Source organism: Wolffia australiana, chromosome 5 (genome assembly GCF_029677425.1).
Source record: "Wolffia australiana isolate 7733 chromosome 5, ASM2967742v1".
In the NCBI taxonomy this organism is placed as follows: domain Eukaryota; kingdom Viridiplantae; phylum Streptophyta; class Magnoliopsida; order Alismatales; family Araceae; genus Wolffia; species Wolffia australiana.
Window position 1 is genome coordinate 2245698 of NC_135839.1, and position 19438 is coordinate 2265135.

At 38.4% G+C, this 19438-nt stretch overlaps 2 protein-coding genes across 3 annotated transcripts; both read left to right on the top strand.

Annotated features, from left to right (window-relative positions):
• The first annotated feature begins 1346 nt into the window (after positions 1 to 1346).
• Positions 1347 to 7784, top strand: LOC144703231 (serine carboxypeptidase-like 38). The gene is made up of 7 exons (XM_078575354.1): positions 1347 to 1552; positions 2166 to 2434; positions 3981 to 4268; positions 4784 to 4911; positions 5745 to 5831; positions 6024 to 6135; positions 7476 to 7784. The coding sequence occupies exons 2-7, from the start codon at positions 2336 to 2338 to the stop codon at positions 7638 to 7640; spliced, it is 879 nt and encodes a 292-aa protein (XP_078431480.1). The 5' UTR covers positions 1347 to 1552; positions 2166 to 2335; the 3' UTR covers positions 7641 to 7784.
• A 5719-nt stretch (positions 7785 to 13503) lies between these two features.
• Positions 13504 to 19136, top strand: CRS1 (maize chloroplast splicing factor-like protein). 2 transcript variants are annotated; one of them, XM_078574993.1, is made up of 8 exons: positions 13504 to 14458; positions 15784 to 16189; positions 16273 to 16403; positions 16806 to 17159; positions 17234 to 17390; positions 18344 to 18636; positions 18748 to 18807; positions 18869 to 19136. In XM_078574993.1, the coding sequence occupies exons 1-8, from the start codon at positions 13523 to 13525 to the stop codon at positions 18914 to 18916; spliced, it is 2385 nt and encodes a 794-aa protein (XP_078431119.1). In that variant the 5' UTR covers positions 13504 to 13522; the 3' UTR covers positions 18917 to 19136. The 2 variants fall into 2 exon arrangements, with proteins under 2 accessions (XP_078431119.1, XP_078431120.1); XM_078574994.1 differs by having other exon boundaries at positions 18878 to 19136.
• Positions 19137 to 19438: the final 302 nt, after the last annotated feature.

The window sequence follows — 19438 nt, forward strand, 5'->3', positions numbered from 1 at the left end:
TATCTTTCTCTCTCTACTTCTTTATTCTTCTCTCTTATATTTCAATGCTTTTTTGTTTAGAATTATCCTACAAATACCATAAGACGATGCACTAAGAAAGTGGGAAAATACATCCATCTTGAGCACCATCTCCTTACCTCTTTCTCTTTCTTCTTGTTTCTTCTTCTCTCTTCATGTTAACGGCACTACGTCAAGAATTATCCAACAAATACTACCAAGATGTTTCACTAAGATATTGGGAAAATACATCGACCTTGAGCACCATCTCCTTATTTCTTTCTCTCTCTACTCCTTTCTTTTTCTCTCTTAATTTTAGTGGTGCTATATCATTAACTACCCTACACATACCATCACGATGATTCATCGATCTTGCGCACCATCTCCTTACCTCTTTCTCTCTCTACTTCTTTCTTCTTACCTCTTACATTTCGTCGGTAATACGTCAAGAATTATCCTATAAAAACCATCGAGATGATACACTAACAAAGTTGGAAAATACATCTATCGTGCGCACTCTCTCTATATATATATATATATATATATATATATATATATATATATATATATCTTTCTTTCTTCTTCTCTCTTCATTTCAGTGGCGCTATATCAAGAACTATCCTAAAAATATCATCACGATGATACATCGATCTTGAGCACCATCTCCTTATATATATATATATATATATATATATATATCTATTTCTTTCTTCTTCTCTCTTCATTTCAGTGGTGCTATATCAAGAACTATCCGGCAAATATCATCACGAGGATACATCAATCTTGAGCACCATCTTCTTATATCTCTCTCTTTCTATTTCTTTCTTCTCTCTTCATTTCAGTGGTGCTATATCAAGAACTATCCTACAAATATCATCACGATGATACATCGATCTTGAGCACCATCTCCTTATATCTTTCTCTCTCTACTTCTTTCTTCTTCTCTCTTCATTTCTTCGCACGGTGCACCATCGTTTCCGGGGTGTCCAGCCTCGCCTGCCATTTACAGGCATGGTTAAGATTAGAGAGAGAAACTGCAAGAGAGGAGGGCCGGCTTTAATAAGACTAGTTGTCTTCTGTTGGGCCTGCGCAGGCAGGCGATGGGGCGATCTCTCTCGCCTGCTCTGGTCTTGATCGTCGTCGTGTGTTCTCTCCGGCCATCCTCAGCCGTCGATAGCAGCTCTGATCGGATCGATTGGCTGCCAAATGGCCCGGAAAATCCAGATTTCGGCCAGTACTCTGGTTATCTCACTCTTGGCAGATTGCCAAAGCGAGAGGATTATTTCTACTATTTTATTGAGGCCATGGGCGACGATCCCACAACGAAGCCGTTGATTCTTTATCTGGGTTGTCAGGGTGAGTTGATTTGTTGAGTTTTTTTTTTCTGAGGTTTTTGGCGTTAGATGAAGAGCTGATTGTGTGAGATTTGAGAATTGAAAATTTTGTGCAGAGGCCGAGTGTTCTCCGATTGGTGCGGCGTTCCAGCAGTTGGGACCTTACAAGGTCGACACGGATGGCCAGAGCCTTGTTGAGAATCCAAACTCCTGGAACAAACGTGATCTACTTCTTCGTCTTCTTCGTCATCGTTAACATCATCGTTATCATTATCACCATTGTAGTCATCATCATCATCATCATCATCATTGTCGTCGTGTCTTCCACATCATCATCATCATCGTCGTCTTCTACTATTATTATTCATCTTCACCATCGTTGTAGTCATCATCATCATCATCATCATCATTTTCGTCTTGTTCTTATACTACCACTAAACCGTCATCATCACCATAATCGTCTTCTTCTTATACTACCGCTAAACCATCGTCATCACCATAATCGTCTTCTTCTTATACTACCACTAAACCATCATCATCACCATAATCGTCTTCTTCTTCTACTCCTGCATCACCGACATCATAATCTTCGTCTCCTCCTCCACCACCATCATCAACATCATAATCTTCTTCTTTATCATCATCATCATCTCCACCACTAACCTCTTCTTCTTCTTCTTCTTCTTCTTCTTCTCTACCACCACCATCATCATTATCATAATCTTACTCTTCTCATTCTTCTTCATCTGCGCCGTCACCATCATCATCATCTTCTTCCTCGTAACCATCATAATCATCATCATAATCAGGATAACAGCGGCGGGTTGCTTGCAGTGGCAAACCTGCTGCTGATCGAGGTGCCCATCACGGTGGGATACTCGTTCACCACGTCGACGGTGGACGAGCTGTCAGAGCGAACGACGTCGGTGGTCATCCACAAGCTGCTCAACATCTGGTATCACCGCTTCCCCGCCTACCGCGGCAGCGATCTTTACATCGCCGGCATGAACGACATCGCCACCCTCGCCCCCTTCCTCGCCCTGCGCCTTCTCCACCAGAACAAACTCCGCCGAAGGCCCCCGGTCAACATCAAAGGCCTCATTGTGAGAATACCCATTAATCTTAAAACACCCTTCTCGCTCGCGGCGTCGATTTTTACTTCCTCTCTCTCTCTCTCTCCATCTCTATCTCCCCCTCTCTTTCTCTCGCTCGTTTACTTCCTCTCTTTCTCTCTCTATCTGTCTCTCTCTCTCTTTTTCTCTCTAACTCTATCTCCACTCTCTTTCTCTTTATCTCTGTAACTCTATCTCTCCCTCTCTCTCTCTTTATCTCTCTAACACTCCCTCTCTCCCTCTTTCCCTCTCTAACTCCCTCTCTTTATCTTTATCGCTCTAATTCCCCAACTCTCTCCCTCCCTCTCTCTGTCTCTTTCTCTTTATTTCTCTAACCCTCTAACTCTCTCTCCCTCTCTTTCCCTTTATCTCTCTAACTCTCTTTCCCTTTCCACTCTCTCTTTCTCTTTATTTCTCTAACTCTCTTTCCCTTTCCACTCTCTCTCTCTTTATTTCTCTAACTCTCTTTCCCTTTCCACTCTCTCTTTCTCTTTATTTCTCTAACTCTCTTTCCCTTTCCACTCTCTCTTTCTCTTATCTCTCTAACTCTCCTTCTCTCCCTCTCTTTCTCTTTGTCTCCCTAACTCTGTCTGCACTCTCTCTTTCTCTTTATCTCTCTAACTCTCCTTCTCTCCCTCTCTTTCTCTTTGTCTCTCTAACTCTGTCTGCACTCTCTCTTTCTCTTTATCTCTCTAACTCTCCCTCTCTCCCTCTCTCTGCACTCTCTCTTTCTCTTTATCTCTCTAACTCTATATCCACCCATTCTTTCTCTTTCGCTCGCTGGCTCTCTCTCCGATTGCTTTCTTTTTCACTCTCTGACTTTCTCTCTCTATCTCTCTCTTCTTCTCGCGAACTCTCTCTCTTCCTCTCTTTCTCTCTCTCTCTGACTCTCTCTCTTCCTCTCTTTCTCTTTTTCTCTCTGACTCTCTCTCTCTTCTTCTCTTTCTCTTTCTCTATCCTCCTCTCTCTCCTCCTCTCTTTCTCTTTAACTCTCGAGAGACTCCCTCTCTCTCTTTCTGACTCTCTCTCCCCTTCTCTTTCACCCTCTGACTCACTTTCTTCCTCTCTTTCTCTTTATCTCTGTAACTCTATCTCTACCCACTCTCTCTTTATTTGAGTCAAGGATCTGAAATATGAGATCCTGTTAAAATACCCAATATTGGTATGTACATTATCGTTGTATTTATATTTTTCCATTATGTATTTTAATGTTTCACTATCTAATATTACCATTCTTGATTGCTTTCTAAAATATTCCTTAATTTGAGTTGACTTGGTTGGATTTTGTGATTGTATTAAATTTCCTAATCCTGGTGTGTACATTATTTTCATATTTATAGTGCGATAAAAACTTTTGACTGTGTCACTGTGTTTTAATGTGAGTCACTATGGAAATATTCCATTCTTGATTGTTTCTAGAATATTCATTCATTTAAGTAAGACCTTAATTGGGGTGGTTTTCTTTAAGTTATCAAATTTATTATTACTTTTATTTATTATTGATATCTTCAATAAATCCTCTTCTACTTTGATCCAGATGGGGAATCCCAGTTTTGACCTCTCTCTCAATACTGATATGAGAGCTGAGTACTACTGGAACATTGGAATCATGCCCACATCCACTTATCTCACTTACTTGAGGGATTGTGCTAACAATCCAAACGCAGACTATGGAAGTGATACAGGGGGCTTTGATGTGCCTGAGTGCATGGAAATTTGGTACCCAGTCTCAATTAGCACTTCTTATCTGGACCCTTTTTCTCTGTATGGACCACCATGCCCAGGAATTGACCAGAACAACATCCAAGGCCCAGAGAGCTTCACGGTGAGTTAGCCCAATAAATAGGTTTATATTTAAATTGATATTCATGATGTATTTCAATAAGCTGGAAATTTACGATTGATATTTTATTATAAAATAAACCATGTTTAATACTTGAGTTACATCTCTGGACTTATCCAACCCTGGAAATGATGCCATGGTTTGTAAATAATTAAACATACTTATTCAATTATCAAAGTCAATTGTCTTCTTGAGATACATCTGTAGACTTATCCAAACCTGGAAATGATGTCATGGGATGTAAATAATTAAACAGACCTTATTCGATTATCAAAGTCAACTGTCTACTTGGGTTTCATCCATAGACTTATCCAAACCTGGAAATGATGCCAGGGGCTTTAAATCAATAATTAAGCATACTTTTTCAATTATCCAGTTTTACCTCATTAAAGTAAAGGATGAACATCAATATACATATAAATATCAAATCCAAAGTCGATTTTTTTTTATTTACTGCTTATTTTTTCTCTTTTGCATGGATGGGTAAACGTACACAGGAGTTTGTGTACACATGTGATGACCAGAATGTGGCTGGGTACTTCAGCATTCCATTTGTGCAGAGGGCCATACACGTTAGGCCCCCTCCTGGCATGACAGACCCTCCAGTTTGGTTGCCGATTAAGGGGTACTAAGCTTTTATTTTCCTGACTAGATAAATTTTGTATATTTTTATTACTTATATGCTTATATATTTTGGATTTGACTGTAGGGATGTTATACTTTTCTATAATGCAACTTTTTTGCACCTTAATGAGTGTTTTCAAAATCATACATCCAGTTATGGATAGAGAGCAAGAGCCAGATGTTTCTATTATCAAAGTTTCTTGATTTTTATTTTTATATAGTCCGTTATTCTTTTCCTATTTTCATCTGTGAAGTTGAATAAAAAACTTCTTATAAATATTGTGCAAATCAAACTATATGGGAAACCTAAATAAGGAGAGGGTTATTTTGGTATGGGGTTTTAATGCCTTGTATGGTTTTGTTTAATGTTGTATATTTTGTCATTATTTATTTAGAATTAGTCCTTGACAGTGACTTTGAGAACGTTCCTTTTGGGCTCTATGATTTATGATAAATATGATTGTAGATTCATAGCGAGTCCTGCCAAAACCTTCAGAAGTTTTAAATTTAAAATATATGTTTTGAAAATTTATGTGTTCTTGATTTAGGCTTTTTCTTAGAACTTCTTACTTTTGTTAAATGGAATATTTTAAAATAATAAAAATCTCCTCCTATGTTAGCTTAAAATCAATTTTTAGTATGAAATTCACAGAAGTGTTGGATCTGGCTATAGAATGTTTTTTTTCATGACAGCTGAATAAATTTCTCGAGTAGATGAAAAATATTCGGAACAAATGCTTTGAGTCTCAAATAGTCTATGAAAATTAAGACTATTTATCCATTCATCATATTAGAATGCCCAAATCCCAATTCACCAGATAATTTTTTCTTCAGAGTGGGCTACTGGAAACGCAATGTCACATCTGCAGGAGATTATTTGAAGAGCGTCATGGAAAAGGGTGTTAACGTTCTTGCTTACAGGTGGTTTGCTCTCTGTGAATTTCTTCACATCCCCCTCTCATTTTCTTTTTAAAAAATTACTCATCCTATCTCTTATTTCTTGACTTAATTCTAAATTTATTTATAATTAGCTTTATAATTATGAATTATAAGTTATTGATTTAGTTATATATTTATTTATTAATACTCTGTTTTGGTTTGGTGATGGTACAGTGGCATCTTGGACTTTGAGTTGCCTATAGTTTCTGCTGATAAGGCATTGTCTCAGATGAACTTGACAATGGACACACAGTGGCGACCATGGTTTGCCAAATCTCCCATTGAGGTGAGTTAAATGTCTTCTTGCTTTGAAAGTAAAACAAGATAAATCAAATAAGAGGTAGAATGAGGCATGGATAATGGAAAAATGAGTTAGGAGAGAGAAAGAAGGGAAGGTTGAGGTTTGGACGCATAGAGAAAGAGAAAAAGTCAGTGAGTGAAATAGAGAGAGAGAGAGAGAGAGAAAGAGTTAGAGAGAGAGGAAGCAAAAAAAGGAGAGAGAGAGAGAGAGTCATAGAGAAAAGGAGAGAGAGAGTTAGAGAGAGAAAGAGAGGGAGCAAAAAAAGAGAGAGTCAAAGAGAAAAAAGAGGGAGTTAGAGAGAGAAAGAGAGGGAGCAAAAGAAAGAGAGTCAGAGAGAAAAAAGAGAGAGTTAGAGAGAGAAAGAGAGGGAGCAAAAAAAAGAGAGAGTCAGAGAGAAAAAAGAGAGAGAGTTAGAGAGAGAAAGAGAGGGAACAAAAGAAAGAGAGTCAGAGAGAAAAAAGAGAGAGTTAGAGAGAGAAAGAAAGGGAGCAAAAGAAAGAGAGAGATTCATAGAGAAAAAGAAAGAGAGAGGGATGGAGGGGGAGGGAGAAAGAGTGTGAGGCGGAGAGATGGAGGAGAGAGAAAGGGGGGAGAGAGAGAATGAGAGAGAGAGAGGAAGAGACAGAGAGAGAGAAAGAGAAAAGAGGAAGTGAGAGAGACAGAGGTGGAGATAGAGAGAGCGTGAGAGACAGATATGGAGACAGAGTGTGCGTGTGTGTATGAGAGAGAGACAGAGATGGAGATAGAGAGCATCAGAGAGTCAGAGATGGAGATAAAGAGATAGAGAGTGAGAGAGCCAGAGACGGAGATGGAGATAGAGAGAGAAAGTGAGAGAGTTAGAGATGGAGAAAGAGATAGATAGATAGATAGATATTGAGAGTCAGAGATGGAGAGAGAGAGAGAGACTCAGAGATGGAGATAGTTAGAGATTGAGAGTCAGAGATGGAGAGAGAGAGACTTAGAGATGGAGATAGGTAGATATTGAGAGTCAGAGATGGAAAGAGAGAGAGACTCAGATATGGAGATAGGTAGAGATTGAGAGTTAGAGATGGAAAAAGAGAGTCAGAGATGGAGATAGATAGAAAGTGAGGGAGTCAGATATGGAGAGAGAGAGATTCAGAGATGGAGATAGATAGAGGGAGGGAGTCAGATATGGAGAGAGATAGAGAGAAAGTCAGAGATGGAGATAGAGTGAGAGAGTCCGTAATGGAGTAAAGGAGAGATAGAGAGAGAGGGTTAGAGAGAGAGATATATAGCTAGGGTAGCTAGATAGTTTGAGAAAAGTATGCTTATTCTCTGAGCTAATGTGTGAATTATTCTCCCAGTTTGCTGGTTACATGACATCGGCCAAGGAGGGGCTAACTTATGCGACATTAAGGAACTCAGGAAGGAAGTCATCAGAAGACCAGCCTGAGAACGTGTATGCACTGGTCGACTCCTTTCTGAACAACAAACCGCTGGCCAAGTCCAGTTACTTCCCTGATGCATGAGGCCTGCTCAGCAAACAAAACTCTACACAGTTTCATTTCATTATTCATGGCCCAGCCTGTTCCTGACCTTTACTTCAATTCCTTGAAAGACTCATGCATCATAATATGTGGTTATGTATAATACATTTGTATGAGTAAAGATAAAATCAGATGTAACTTTGTTTGCATCTGTTAGCATATAAAGAGACAAATATGTTACTAAAAATTATGAAGGTTAATGCAACATTATTGAAACATGTAAGATCTATACTCAAATGAAAATGGACAGTTTTCTCCTATGAATTGAGTCAGTGAATGTTTGGTTGCAAGATAGCTTCAGTAAACCGTGGTCAACACATGAAAAATGTATTATTATATTATTTCACAATTTATAATGAATTGAAATTAGGGATACCTTGGGTATATATATTATGATTCACCTTCAAGTTCGATCTCTTAAGTTAATGCTTGTGATTTTGAAAAGTAATCACAAACAAATTATTAAATTATCGATACGAAGTAATGATGGATAGATTTTCCGATCATCTTAATGCAACTATCCTGGTTCAATACACATATATAATTATTAAGATGATGTGAAAATTATTTTATTTTTATATATTTGAAAATATTGAATATATTGTATTATATATACCTTTCACATATTGATTTTATGAGATCCCTTAATGAGGGGAAATAAGAATATTTTTATTCATTTTATATGTGCACATACACATTAAAATATATTTCTTTCTAGGAGGGGTTATTCTGGCTGTCCTTATTAGCATGTGTAAATTTCAAATTACAGACGAATTATCATGACTTTATGAACAAACACATCTGAAGGTTTTGACCTCTTCAAGAATTTACATACATAGATTGTTTAAGCACCAAATATCTTTCTCTTCAAAAAAATCTTTCTTAAATATTTTCTCTATTTTCTATCTGAATAAAAAAATGGATGATAATGTTAAGTATTTACGGGTATATATTAATTTTGTTATTATGTATATAAACCTAATAAAAATTAAAAATTTTGAGAATAGAAAATCTCATGAGATTCTATAAATGAACATTAGTAATATAAAAATAAAGTTATATACTGTTTGAAAAGAGTACGTTATCAAATTTTGTTGACATACAACCAAAATTGTGTTCAATATAGTTATCAGATATCCAAGATGACTGTCAGGCATGAATTTTAAAAGGGTAAATTTACCTTTTTGGAAATGATAACCATAAAATGCATATTATCATTATAGTCTCCACAGTTAATTGGATTTTACTTTAACTTCTTTAAAATCCAATTGGGTGATAATAAACAACCAGACTTTCCCTTAGTTCTCGTCTCAATGCTTTAGTGCATTTTAATTTTGCTAACATTACTTTTACGCTTTATTATGTGACAGAATTTATTTATACTTGGAATGCACGTGAATGATGAGGTGAAATTTTGATGGATTTGCATAGATCCACCTATAAGTGGGTGTGGTCATCGGTGTAATGTGATTCCGAGTAGCGCAAGTAAGAAACCTGTGCAGCAATTGAATCTGATTTTACTACCCATTTCTTTTTTGGATGTAGATGGCCATCCAATGGCCCAAAAAAACTGGGTGCACCTGGAATGGGTGCCCAAAATTAGGGGGCCATGCTTTCAAAGGGCTAAACACAAAATGAAAAAAGAGAACCAGGCTTAGATACTTTTTTTCTAAGTCATTATATATTTTAAAGAATTTTTTAGATTAGTTTTGTAAATAAAATACATTTTTATGTCATAATATTTATTTTTAAAACGTTATAATGGTAAATATTTAAATAAAATATTTTCTAAGTCAGAATATATATTTTAATTTTTTATGAAGTAATATATATACTCAGGAACTATTCAAGGAGTTTATTTTGACTTCTTATTTTTCTAAAATTTCGTGCCACATGTATTAAAGAGGAGAGAAGAAATAGGACGATTGAGAATGTTTCAACTTTAAATCTTGATATCTAACAATCCAGAAGGAGTTTCAGGAATTTTGAGAGTAGTTTCATATATCTCCATATATCTCCCCTCTATCTGATGTTTTGATTTTATCTAAAAATACGCTCTCTATCAATGTAAAAATCATCTAAGAATTTATCCTACTTTAGTGGGTGGAATGAAAAAAATTGATTTTATAATCCATCAAGCTTCCTTGGTGTTCAACGTTTATTGAAGTTAAAAAGTGAAAGAGAAGTGGAGGAGCTCTCTTGGTGTCTTAAATTTCTTTAATCCTGGCGGTATAAACGGATATAGTGTGAGTATTCTTGCACTTATTTCATTGCCTTTTTCTAGACATCCATCCATTTACATCAAACCATCTACGTCTATCCATCTGAATCCACCCCATTCATAACACCTATTGAAATTGGCTATCGATCCACCATGGTCACTCACCACAACCAGTTATTGCATTCATTTTATACATTCATTATTACATATATCTATGTTTAATTATCATTTTCCCATCACATCATATTCTTAACTTATAAATATCTCTTCTCATCCCGTAATCACAATATTAAGGCATTCTCAACCCTAATTTTGGTCCCTTGTGGAGATGACCCTTGCTCATCGATAATAAATAAAAGTTTTTTACAAGTCAAGGTTTGTGATTTTTTATTTATTTAATCAAACAATAAATATAAATTAATGCTCCAAATTTGAGCTCATCTCACTTTCATCACCCATATTGAAAAACTCAGATCCTATTGAGTCTTGTCCTGAAGGCTAGCCAAAATGAGGAAAGTACATAAAGGAAGAGAATATTTATACACATGCACACTTAATAAATGTCATTGTATTATTCCTTATCACCCTCCATGAAAACTCTTCCTCTTTTTTATGGTTGAGGGCTCCATTTTTTGAATTTTGTGCTCCTCTTAGGGAAGAACGTTATGAGGATTGGCGAATGGATCCACGTCATAGGCCCTACTGATAACATACATTTTTAGTACCTTATATGATCATATTTACAAGTTTATCTGCATTAAATTACTATATTTGCATGTTATCAAGCTTAAAATGGTTCAATCTATTTTTAGAATGAATTTCAGAATTTTCTACAATTTTTATGTATTTTTAAGACTTTTCTGACAATAGATTCTAAAAGAGTATACTTTTTTGGACATAATATGATTTTTTTGGCATTTTCGACATTAAATTTGGAAAGATATGATTTTTTGAGTCTATATATATATTCATATGTATTTTTTGGGCTTTTATTTTATTTAATATGAATTTTTAAAGTGTTTTTTGGCTTTTCTTTTGGCGCAGGGTGACGTGGCACGCTCACGTCCACTCATTTCAAACAAAGAAAATAGAAGAAAAAAGAGGGTGATGTGGTGCGCTGATGCGCCGCCACGTCAGCATCGAGAAAGAGGTTTTTTAATGTTTTTTTCTTTGTTTTTCTTTGTCCTCTTTTCAGGTACACGTGGCACGGAATATGAAAAGCGCCCCCCTGCGGAATACAAGAGACGAGGAATCTAATGGATTTGATAGTTTAACCAAAAACAGAAAACGAGGAAGCATCAGAGATGATGATGATGAGAGAAAAAAAATCAAGGGTTAGGATTGCTTCAACTTCAAACGGCCATAACTTTTGATCTACAACTCCGACCGAGCTGAAATTTTCAGTGTTGCTTCGTCGTCCTTTTCTCTTTCTATCCATACCCTCTGATCTATAAAAAGAGACCTGGGTTATTGTAAAATTCATCTTGAACTTGCTTCCTACTTGTGTGGGCTGATTGAAAGATAGTGAGTATTGAGATCCATCAAGTGTGTTAAATAATCTAAAATTTCCAAAATTAATGTAAATTTTTTTATTAAATAATCTACTATGTCCAGTTAGAAAACATTACATCGCCATTTCAGAATTTCTGAGCTTTATTAGAGACTTGTGGGTTATCCTAGGTGTGATAGAGATGATATAATTAGGATATTGGTCGCCATTAAGGATATTTTTATTTGACTTCATCTCTTAATCTAGTGATTTTTTCCAGATGTTTATGCGGTTTCAAATCATGATTTGCTTCTAGATACCCTTTCTCTCGTGTGAACAATTTATTTTGATATCCCTTAATTTTTAATCCATATTTTCTCATATCATTTATGAAAATATGTTTTTTTATACAATATTACTCAATATTCGGTTTGTGACTTGAAGAGGGGATTATTGAAACATGGGACTCGGGACTCAGATTCATTGTACGTTGTATTGTATTTACATTATAAAATATGACCTAATATTAAATCCCAATCTGATAATCAACGTTCAGTCTGATCTTAACAAATTTCTGTCTGACCATGGTGTTCTCTAAGGACAAGAGGTAAGTAGACATGGTTGTTATGTTCTGTTCGTTTGAAACGAACACAAAATTCGCACAAAAGAGCAGCACATGCCCTTGTTCTTTGTCCTGTTCTTTTTCTTTTTCAAAAATGAACAAAAATCGCACATTCGCACAAATTCGCACATTCACACAAAATTAGACTAAAATTCGCACAAAGCGAACAAAAGAACAGCACACAGGTCTGTTCGATGTTCTGTTCGAGTTCGTTTTGTTCTGTTCGGAAAACCGAATAGAACGAACAATTCGCACAAATTTGCACCAAAAGAACAGAACGACCATGTCTAGAGGCAAGTAATCCATGACTACAAGTACAAACCTAAATAAATGAATGCATGTATTAATTACATCTCATATAAATATTAAAATATATTAGGCATTTATATTTGGGTTAATATCACGGTACAGCCCAAACCAGGTCCAAAGTCTGCGAGTTAACCTTAGCTTTTTTTTGGTACGGTATATCCCAAACTCACTAAGTCGTCTACGATATATCCTAGTGATGACGTGGAGTCCATCGTGGCTGCCAGGTGGATCTCCGGCCAGATTTTGACCTGGCGGAACCCACCTGGCAGCCATGCTGGATTCCACGTCATCAGCGGGATATGTCGACCTGCCAAGGGCTTTCCGATAAGAGAGAGAGGGGCATTCTAGAGAGAGAGAGAGAGAGAAAAGCAGCCTAGAGAGTGAGAGGAGAGAGAGGTTCTAGAGAGAGAAAGAGAGGTGTTCTAGAGAGAGAGGCATTTTGTAGAGAGAGAAAGGGAGAGAGACCCGACTGAAGTCAGGCAGAACGCCTCTCTCTCTAGAACACCTCTCTTTCTAGAGAGAGAGAGAGAGGGTCTCTCTAGAGCGCCTCTCTCTAGAGAGACCCGACCGAAGTCCAGCAGAATGACTCTCTCTCTAGAACACCTCTCTTTCTAGAGAGAGAGAGAGGTCGAGTCTCTCTAGAGCGCCTGTCTCTCCCTTTCTCTCTCTACAAAATGCCTCTCTCTCTAGAACACCTCTCTTTCTAGAGAGAGAGAGGTCAGGTCTCTCTAGAGCGCCTCTCTCTCCCTTTCTCTCTCTACAAAATGCCTCTCTCTCTAGAACACCTCTCTTTCTCTCTCTAGAACCTCTCTCTCCTTCTCTCTCTCTCTCTAGGCCGCTTCTCTCTCTCTCTAGAATGCCCCTCTCTCTCTTATCGAAAAACCCTTGGCAGGTCGACATATCCCGGTGATGACGTGGAATCCAGCATGGCTGCCAAGTGGGTTCCGCCAGGTCAAAATCTGGCCGGAGATCCACCTGGCAACCACGATGGACTCCACGTCATCACCAAGATATATCGCAGACGACTTAGTGAGTTTGGGATATACCGTACCAAAAAAAAAGCTAAGGTTAACTCGCAGACTTTGGACCTGGTTTGGGCTGTACAGTGATATTAACCCTTTATATTTTATTGTGATTTATACCATAAAATATAACAAATATTAGGTCGTATATAATGGCAACAGTATATAAACCCTGTATGCTGAGCTCTCTTTCAAGATTTCATGGCCAGTACCGTGTCGCTCTCGCTTCTTCCACTCCCGCAGAGCAGCTCTCGTCGGATCTCCTCTCCGATCTCTGCAATCAGCAAGGCATGGCCGACGATATCCGATCAATCCAAGCTCCCCGCACCTCCCTGGGCGAAGAACCCACCAGCCATGGCGCCGGATGACGTCCTTGACCTCTCTGGAACGCCATCGGGCGGCAGGAAGAAGAACGGCCGCCATGGCGACAGATCTCTCACGGAGACGGTCCGCGGCGGAAGAAGCCGGGCCGCCATCAAGAAGATCGTTCGCGGCATCGCGCGCCTCGCGGAGGAGGAAGAATCGGCCGAATCGTCGATTTTCGAGAGGAGGAATCGTGATCGGGATCAATCGGCGGAGGAAACCCTGGATCGGATCAGCCGGCTGATTGCGGGCGTAGAAATTGAAGATCTTGATGGAATTGGGAAGAGCCATTGTTCCACGGCGGAAACCCTAGGTCGAATTGGGGAATCGAAATTGGGGAAGATGGTGGAGAGGAGTCATCGTTCTGCGCCGGAAAACCTAGATTCGAGGGGGAATGAGCATCGTTGTCGCCCAATTGGGGAAAATCAAGATCACGGGAAGAACATTCTTCGGAGACTCTCGCGACTGAAATCGGTGCAGGGTAATGAAGGGGTTCAGGCGCCATGGAGTGGGTACGAGCAGCAATTACGGTTTCCGAGGGAGAAGAAAAAGAGGGTGGTGACTGCGGCGGAGATGATACTGCCGGAAGAAGTGCTTGTGAAGTTGAGGGAGGAAGCGAAGGGGATGAAGAACTGGGTTAAGGCGAAGAAGGCAGGGGTGACGGATGACGTTGTGGACGAGATTAGGGCCACTTGGAGGAGGAATGAGCTCGTCATGGTTAAATTTGTGGAGCCCCTCAGCCGTAATATGGACAGAGCAAGGGAGATCGTCGAGGTGGAGATTTTCTAATTCAATTTTTATAGACTTGCTTGATCTGATCATCGAAACTAGAATAACTTGCCTGAATTAGTTTTTGAATAATCTCTTGCTTCATCTGATCATCCATATAATAACTAGCTTCCTGATATAATGGTCTGACAAAAGCTGAGATTCAATAATGTGGATAGGAAGAATCCCGAATTTTTTCACTAGGATTCTACCTACATTGTTTGTAAACTGCTTGCGTGGACTTCTTTCTTACTTGATCTGAGGGAACCTGCTTGATCTGATCATGAACATTAGATCTAGCTTCCTGAAATAGAGGTCTGACATAAGCTGAAATTGAAATTCAACCATGTGGATAGGAAAAATCCATATTTTTTCTCAAGGATTCACCTACATTGTCTTTAAGCTGCTTTCTTGGATTTCGTTGTTGATAATTCTTTGAGCTAAGCACCATTTAAAATTGATTTCATGAATATTTACAGCTGTTGATGATTTTTAGACACTGAAATTATTATTTTCACATCATAATCTGGCCCAAATTTGGAACGAGTTGCTCGATCTGATCGTCAACATAAGAGCGAGATTCCTGTTGTAATTAAGTGGCAAAAACTTAAATTCAGATTTTTTTTCCTTCAGGATTTACTACAAGTTTTGCTTTAACTTTCATCTTGGTCACTCGCTGTGAGAAATTTCCATTTTTTTATTTTTATTCATGAACATTGACAGAAGTTGATGAGCTGAGACCCAGAAAGCAATAACTTGTCAATTATAATCTGCCATAAAATTTGAAGGACTTCCTCGATCTGATCATCATGATTAGAAAAAAACTACAAGATTTAGTTTTCTAACAACAGCTATGATTGCCATGGGTTTATGATTATTTTCTCAGTTTAGAAAAACATGGTACTGCTTCCCAATTCTAAAATTGACAGAACTTGCTTGATCTGACAATCAACATGAGACCAAGCGGCCTAATATAGTTTTCTAACAAGAGCTTAAATTCACTTGTTGGGATAGAAATAATCCAATTTTTTACTTTAGAATCACCCAGATTGTCTGTTAACTCTTTGTGCCAAATTACCTTATCATTTTTTTTTCATGAACATCGACATCAGTTGATCACCTGGCACTCAGAAAACATTATCACAGAAATCATAATCTGATTCTGGCGGCTGAAAATTCTTGTGTAACATCACCTATTAAAGTTGAAAATACAGAAAAAATTAAGCATGATGCTCCATTATTTTGTGATTATTTATGAAATAACCTTAACTCAACGTGATGAAGTGACTTCTGACTTCGAATGTTTTACTTTTATTGCATCTGATAAGTAGATCAAAACGGGTGGGCTGGTGGTCTGGACTAAGAGGGATTCCCTCGTTGTCCTCAGAGAAAACAGCAATTATATTCATGAAGCAGAGAAATCATCGACAATTCCCGTGGAAGATTGCTCAAGCCAGGAAAACAAATGGGCTGACGCGGGTGATTCCAATGAACCTGTCAGGGGAACTCTCTATGAGAGAGAAGTCAACAGGCTTCTTGATGGGCTGGGCCCCCGTTTCGTTGACTGGTGGTGGTCAACGCCGTTGCCGGTGGATGCCGACCTGCTCCCAGAAGCTATTCCTGGGTTTAAGCCTCCTTTCAGGGTTTGCCCACCTAATGTGGGGCCTACATTAACCGACGATGAGCTGACCTATTTAAGAAATCTTGCCCCACCTCTCCCCACCCACTTTGCTCTCGGTAAGAAGTTAGTTTTTCTTTTAACGAGAAGTTTCTGTGGATCTTTTTTACTGGATGATACTGATTTACCTTTTTTTAACAAGGCAAGAACTCCGGATTGCAAGGACTAGCGTCTGCCATCATCAAGCTGTGGGAGAAAAGTCCGATTGCAAAGATCGCCGTCAAAGTGGGCATTGTGAACACGGACAATGAGAAAATGGCAAATGAACTGAAGGCAAGTGGAAAGATCATACTATTCATTTGCCTAATGAGAGAAAGAACTTTGAATTGTTGAGTTGATAATGCGTTCTCTCAAAATAAACCACCTAATGAAAATTAAATGTGATTGGATCGTAATGAAAAAGAAAGACCAATACCTTATCCGGCCCCAAAAGTTATTTTAACTTCTCTGAGAACCTTCAATTACTGACAAATTATTGAAATCATATGCAGCGCCTCTTATAATTTATCTGGAAACAAACAATCCCATGAAAAATCTATTTGTTTTTGAACGAAGAAACGAATGAAGAAAACCCAAATAGATTATCCGCATCCCCAATGTTTTTGAAGTTTCCATAGAATGTCAGAAAATGTAATTTCTTTGAAATGCTGACTAAAGGATTGAAATCATCTGCAGCGCCTAACAGGGGGTGTGCTACTTTTGCGAAACAAGTTCTTCATAATACTGTACAGAGGGAAAGACTATGTTTCACCAAAGGTCGCAGGTTCAGTTTTAGAGAGAGAAAGGGCGCTGAGAGACATGCAACTTCATGAGGAAACTGCCCGTTTGAGATCGATGGATGTTTATTTGAATAGAGATGTTGATTTGGCAATACAAAGCGAAGCAGGAACTGTTAGGGAGTTCTCTGCAATAGAATCATGTTATAAGGGTTCCATCAGAGATGTGGATTCTGAAAAGCAGGCAAAATTAAATGCTGAAAAGGAAAAGATTGAGAAGGAGATTAGAGGGCTGGAGCGACAACTTCGATCGGTGAAATTCTCTTCTTATTTCTCTTGAAATTGGGGAACATTCAAATTTTATTAATCTACTTACTTTTTTATTAGATTAAGTTCAAGTTGGAGAGATCAGAGGCTCAGCTATCAAGGCTGAATTCGAAGTGGAGACTCACAGAGGAGACGGCAGACCCGGAATTTCTTACCGAAGAGGAGAGACAGTCCCTACGCAAGATTGGCCTTAAAATGGACGAATTCTTGCTTCTAGGTACGAAGAACAGAAAATTTTCATTATTTAATCTTTCTAGTTTTCAAATTCATAAGTTCATCCCGTCAATTATTAGCCTAAAACTCATAAAACTCAGATCTCTACATCAGCAATACATACTTGCCCATGTTCTTGCTTAACCTCATGCGTTGCTAATTCTCTAGGAATTTCTTAACGAAAAAGCACTAGATGATTTTCCCAATTATTGAGATCTGATATGAACCTCCTGACCTCTTTTTTTTTTAGATGATATCTTTCATTTCACCCAACTAGAGGTAGTTTGATCTTTTGTTGCTTAGGTAGTTTTCCCTTTAAATATTTGTAGCCTTCCCTTAGGAGCCAAGAAGAATCAAGTGAAGTTGTCTTGGTAATCTGTTTCCAGACTTCCTCTTTATTCTCTTCAGTATGAGGACAACAAATTCATCATCATCATCTGCCATCATCATCATAATCGCCTGTGGATAGAATATTGTCATCGTATCTATATATGGATGATGGTGATGACGATGAACTAATTATTATTCATCGTCATCCCACAGCAAGAGCAATGCCGAGTACACAGACTTGCCGCCCTCATTCTCTCGTCATCTGAAAGAGGTGAGGTAGAGAGAATCACATTATGAAACTGTATTTAATCGAAACTTGTCCTTAAATCTTCACCGGTATTGTCCTCATCTTTCGTCTGCCTCCAGGATGCATATGTTGATAAGTTTTCTCATCATCATTGTCCTATTGGAATTTGAACCCTAATTGCATCTTCCTCGTCAAGTCTTCAGCCAGCATGCCATCCGACATCTCTACCTCTTATAAACCTTACTTAAGGTTTCTGTCTACATTTGTAAATTATGCTTCAGTAATCTCCCAAATCCAAATAACTTCTTCATCAAAATCCAGATAATCTTACACTTGCATCTCAGAAATTGAGAGGAAGAACATGATGATTATCTGAACAGGGAGACGAGGCGTGTACGACGGAACTGTGGCCAGCATTCACATGCACTGGAAGCACCGAGAAGTGGTGAAGGTTATGACCTTCCAAGAGGAACCAATGCAGGTTGCCTTCACGGCCAGCCTGCTCGAGCTGCAGACCGGGGGCGTCTTGGTTGCCGTGGAGAAAATCAGAAGAACCCACGCGATCATCATCTACAGAGGCAAGAATTACAGGCCCCCTACTAAGCTGATACCCGAAACCCTCCTATCAAAGTCGGAGGCGATGGAACGGTCTATCGAGATACAGAGAAGAGGGGTAAGATTCATCTGGATTTAATTAAGTCATTTCGGATGAATATTCATGTTATGAAGTCGATTAAGATGACAAAGAAGATTAGAGTCCCTAAATTTTTGAATGTTTTTGCAGTCTCTCAAGTTCTTCTACTATCAGAGGCTACAGGCGATCAAGGAATTGAAGGCTAGGCTGGTGAGTGTTTATCGGGGTTCTATCGATGAATAAGAAGATCAGATTTGAGGGCCTGATGAAGATCTTACAGATGGCTCTGGAGAGAAGCATGGGCGGTGGAGAGCCCTGATCGACACGTCAATAATTATGCCCGGTATGTAGATTTCGATATTTTTTTATCTTAGTATATGCCGCTTCTCGATCGCATATTCAATTTTATTTCCTGGGTATCACCAAAATTGTGGCCCAATTGTCAATAGTCGATTCAATTTTTTCTCGGGTACCCTCCTGAATGCTGTGTAAATGAAAACGGCAACGAAAAAGAAAATAAACAAAGCATTTTTAAAGTATTTTTGATGTAAAAAATGATGGTAGACTATTGATTCAGTCCTGATATTTTCATTTGGGGAAGACTTAGTTCTCAGACCTTGTCAATAATGGATACAATTTTCTCTCTTGGGCGCCGACCAATCGGCAACTCAATTAGGGAATGGAATTTTGTTGTTCATCAATAAACAAAACGGTTTTGTCAACAAATGAAGGCGTAAAAAGTCCGGTTTGTGTTTGTGTTCTGTTTGTTGACACGTTTGGCTATTCTTTGAGAAATTCATCTAGTGAATCAATCTTTCTATCTCTCACTCACTTTATCTCT

What these genes read in the sequence shown, in the direction of transcription:
- LOC144703231 (XM_078575354.1), top strand. Translation starts at nt 2,336, where the DNA reads ATGAACGACATCGCCACCCTCGCCCCCTTCCTCGCCCTGCGCCTTCTC. An exon ending in AAGGCCCAGAGAGCTTCACG is followed by an intron (nt 4,269 to 4,783) that starts GTGAGTTAGCCC and finishes AAACGTACACAG; the next exon opens with GAGTTTGTGTACACATGTGA. An exon ending in GTTAACGTTCTTGCTTACAG is followed by an intron (nt 5,832 to 6,023) that starts GTGGTTTGCTCT and finishes GTGATGGTACAG; the next exon opens with TGGCATCTTGGACTTTGAGT.
- CRS1 (XM_078574993.1), top strand. Translation starts at nt 13,523, where the DNA reads ATGGCCAGTACCGTGTCGCTCTCGCTTCTTCCACTCCCGCAGAGCAGC. An exon ending in TGGAGCGACAACTTCGATCG is followed by an intron (nt 17,160 to 17,233) that starts GTGAAATTCTCT and finishes CTTTTTTATTAG; the next exon opens with ATTAAGTTCAAGTTGGAGAG. An exon ending in AGGAATTGAAGGCTAGGCTG is followed by an intron (nt 18,808 to 18,868) that starts GTGAGTGTTTAT and finishes GGCCTGATGAAG; the next exon opens with ATCTTACAGATGGCTCTGGA.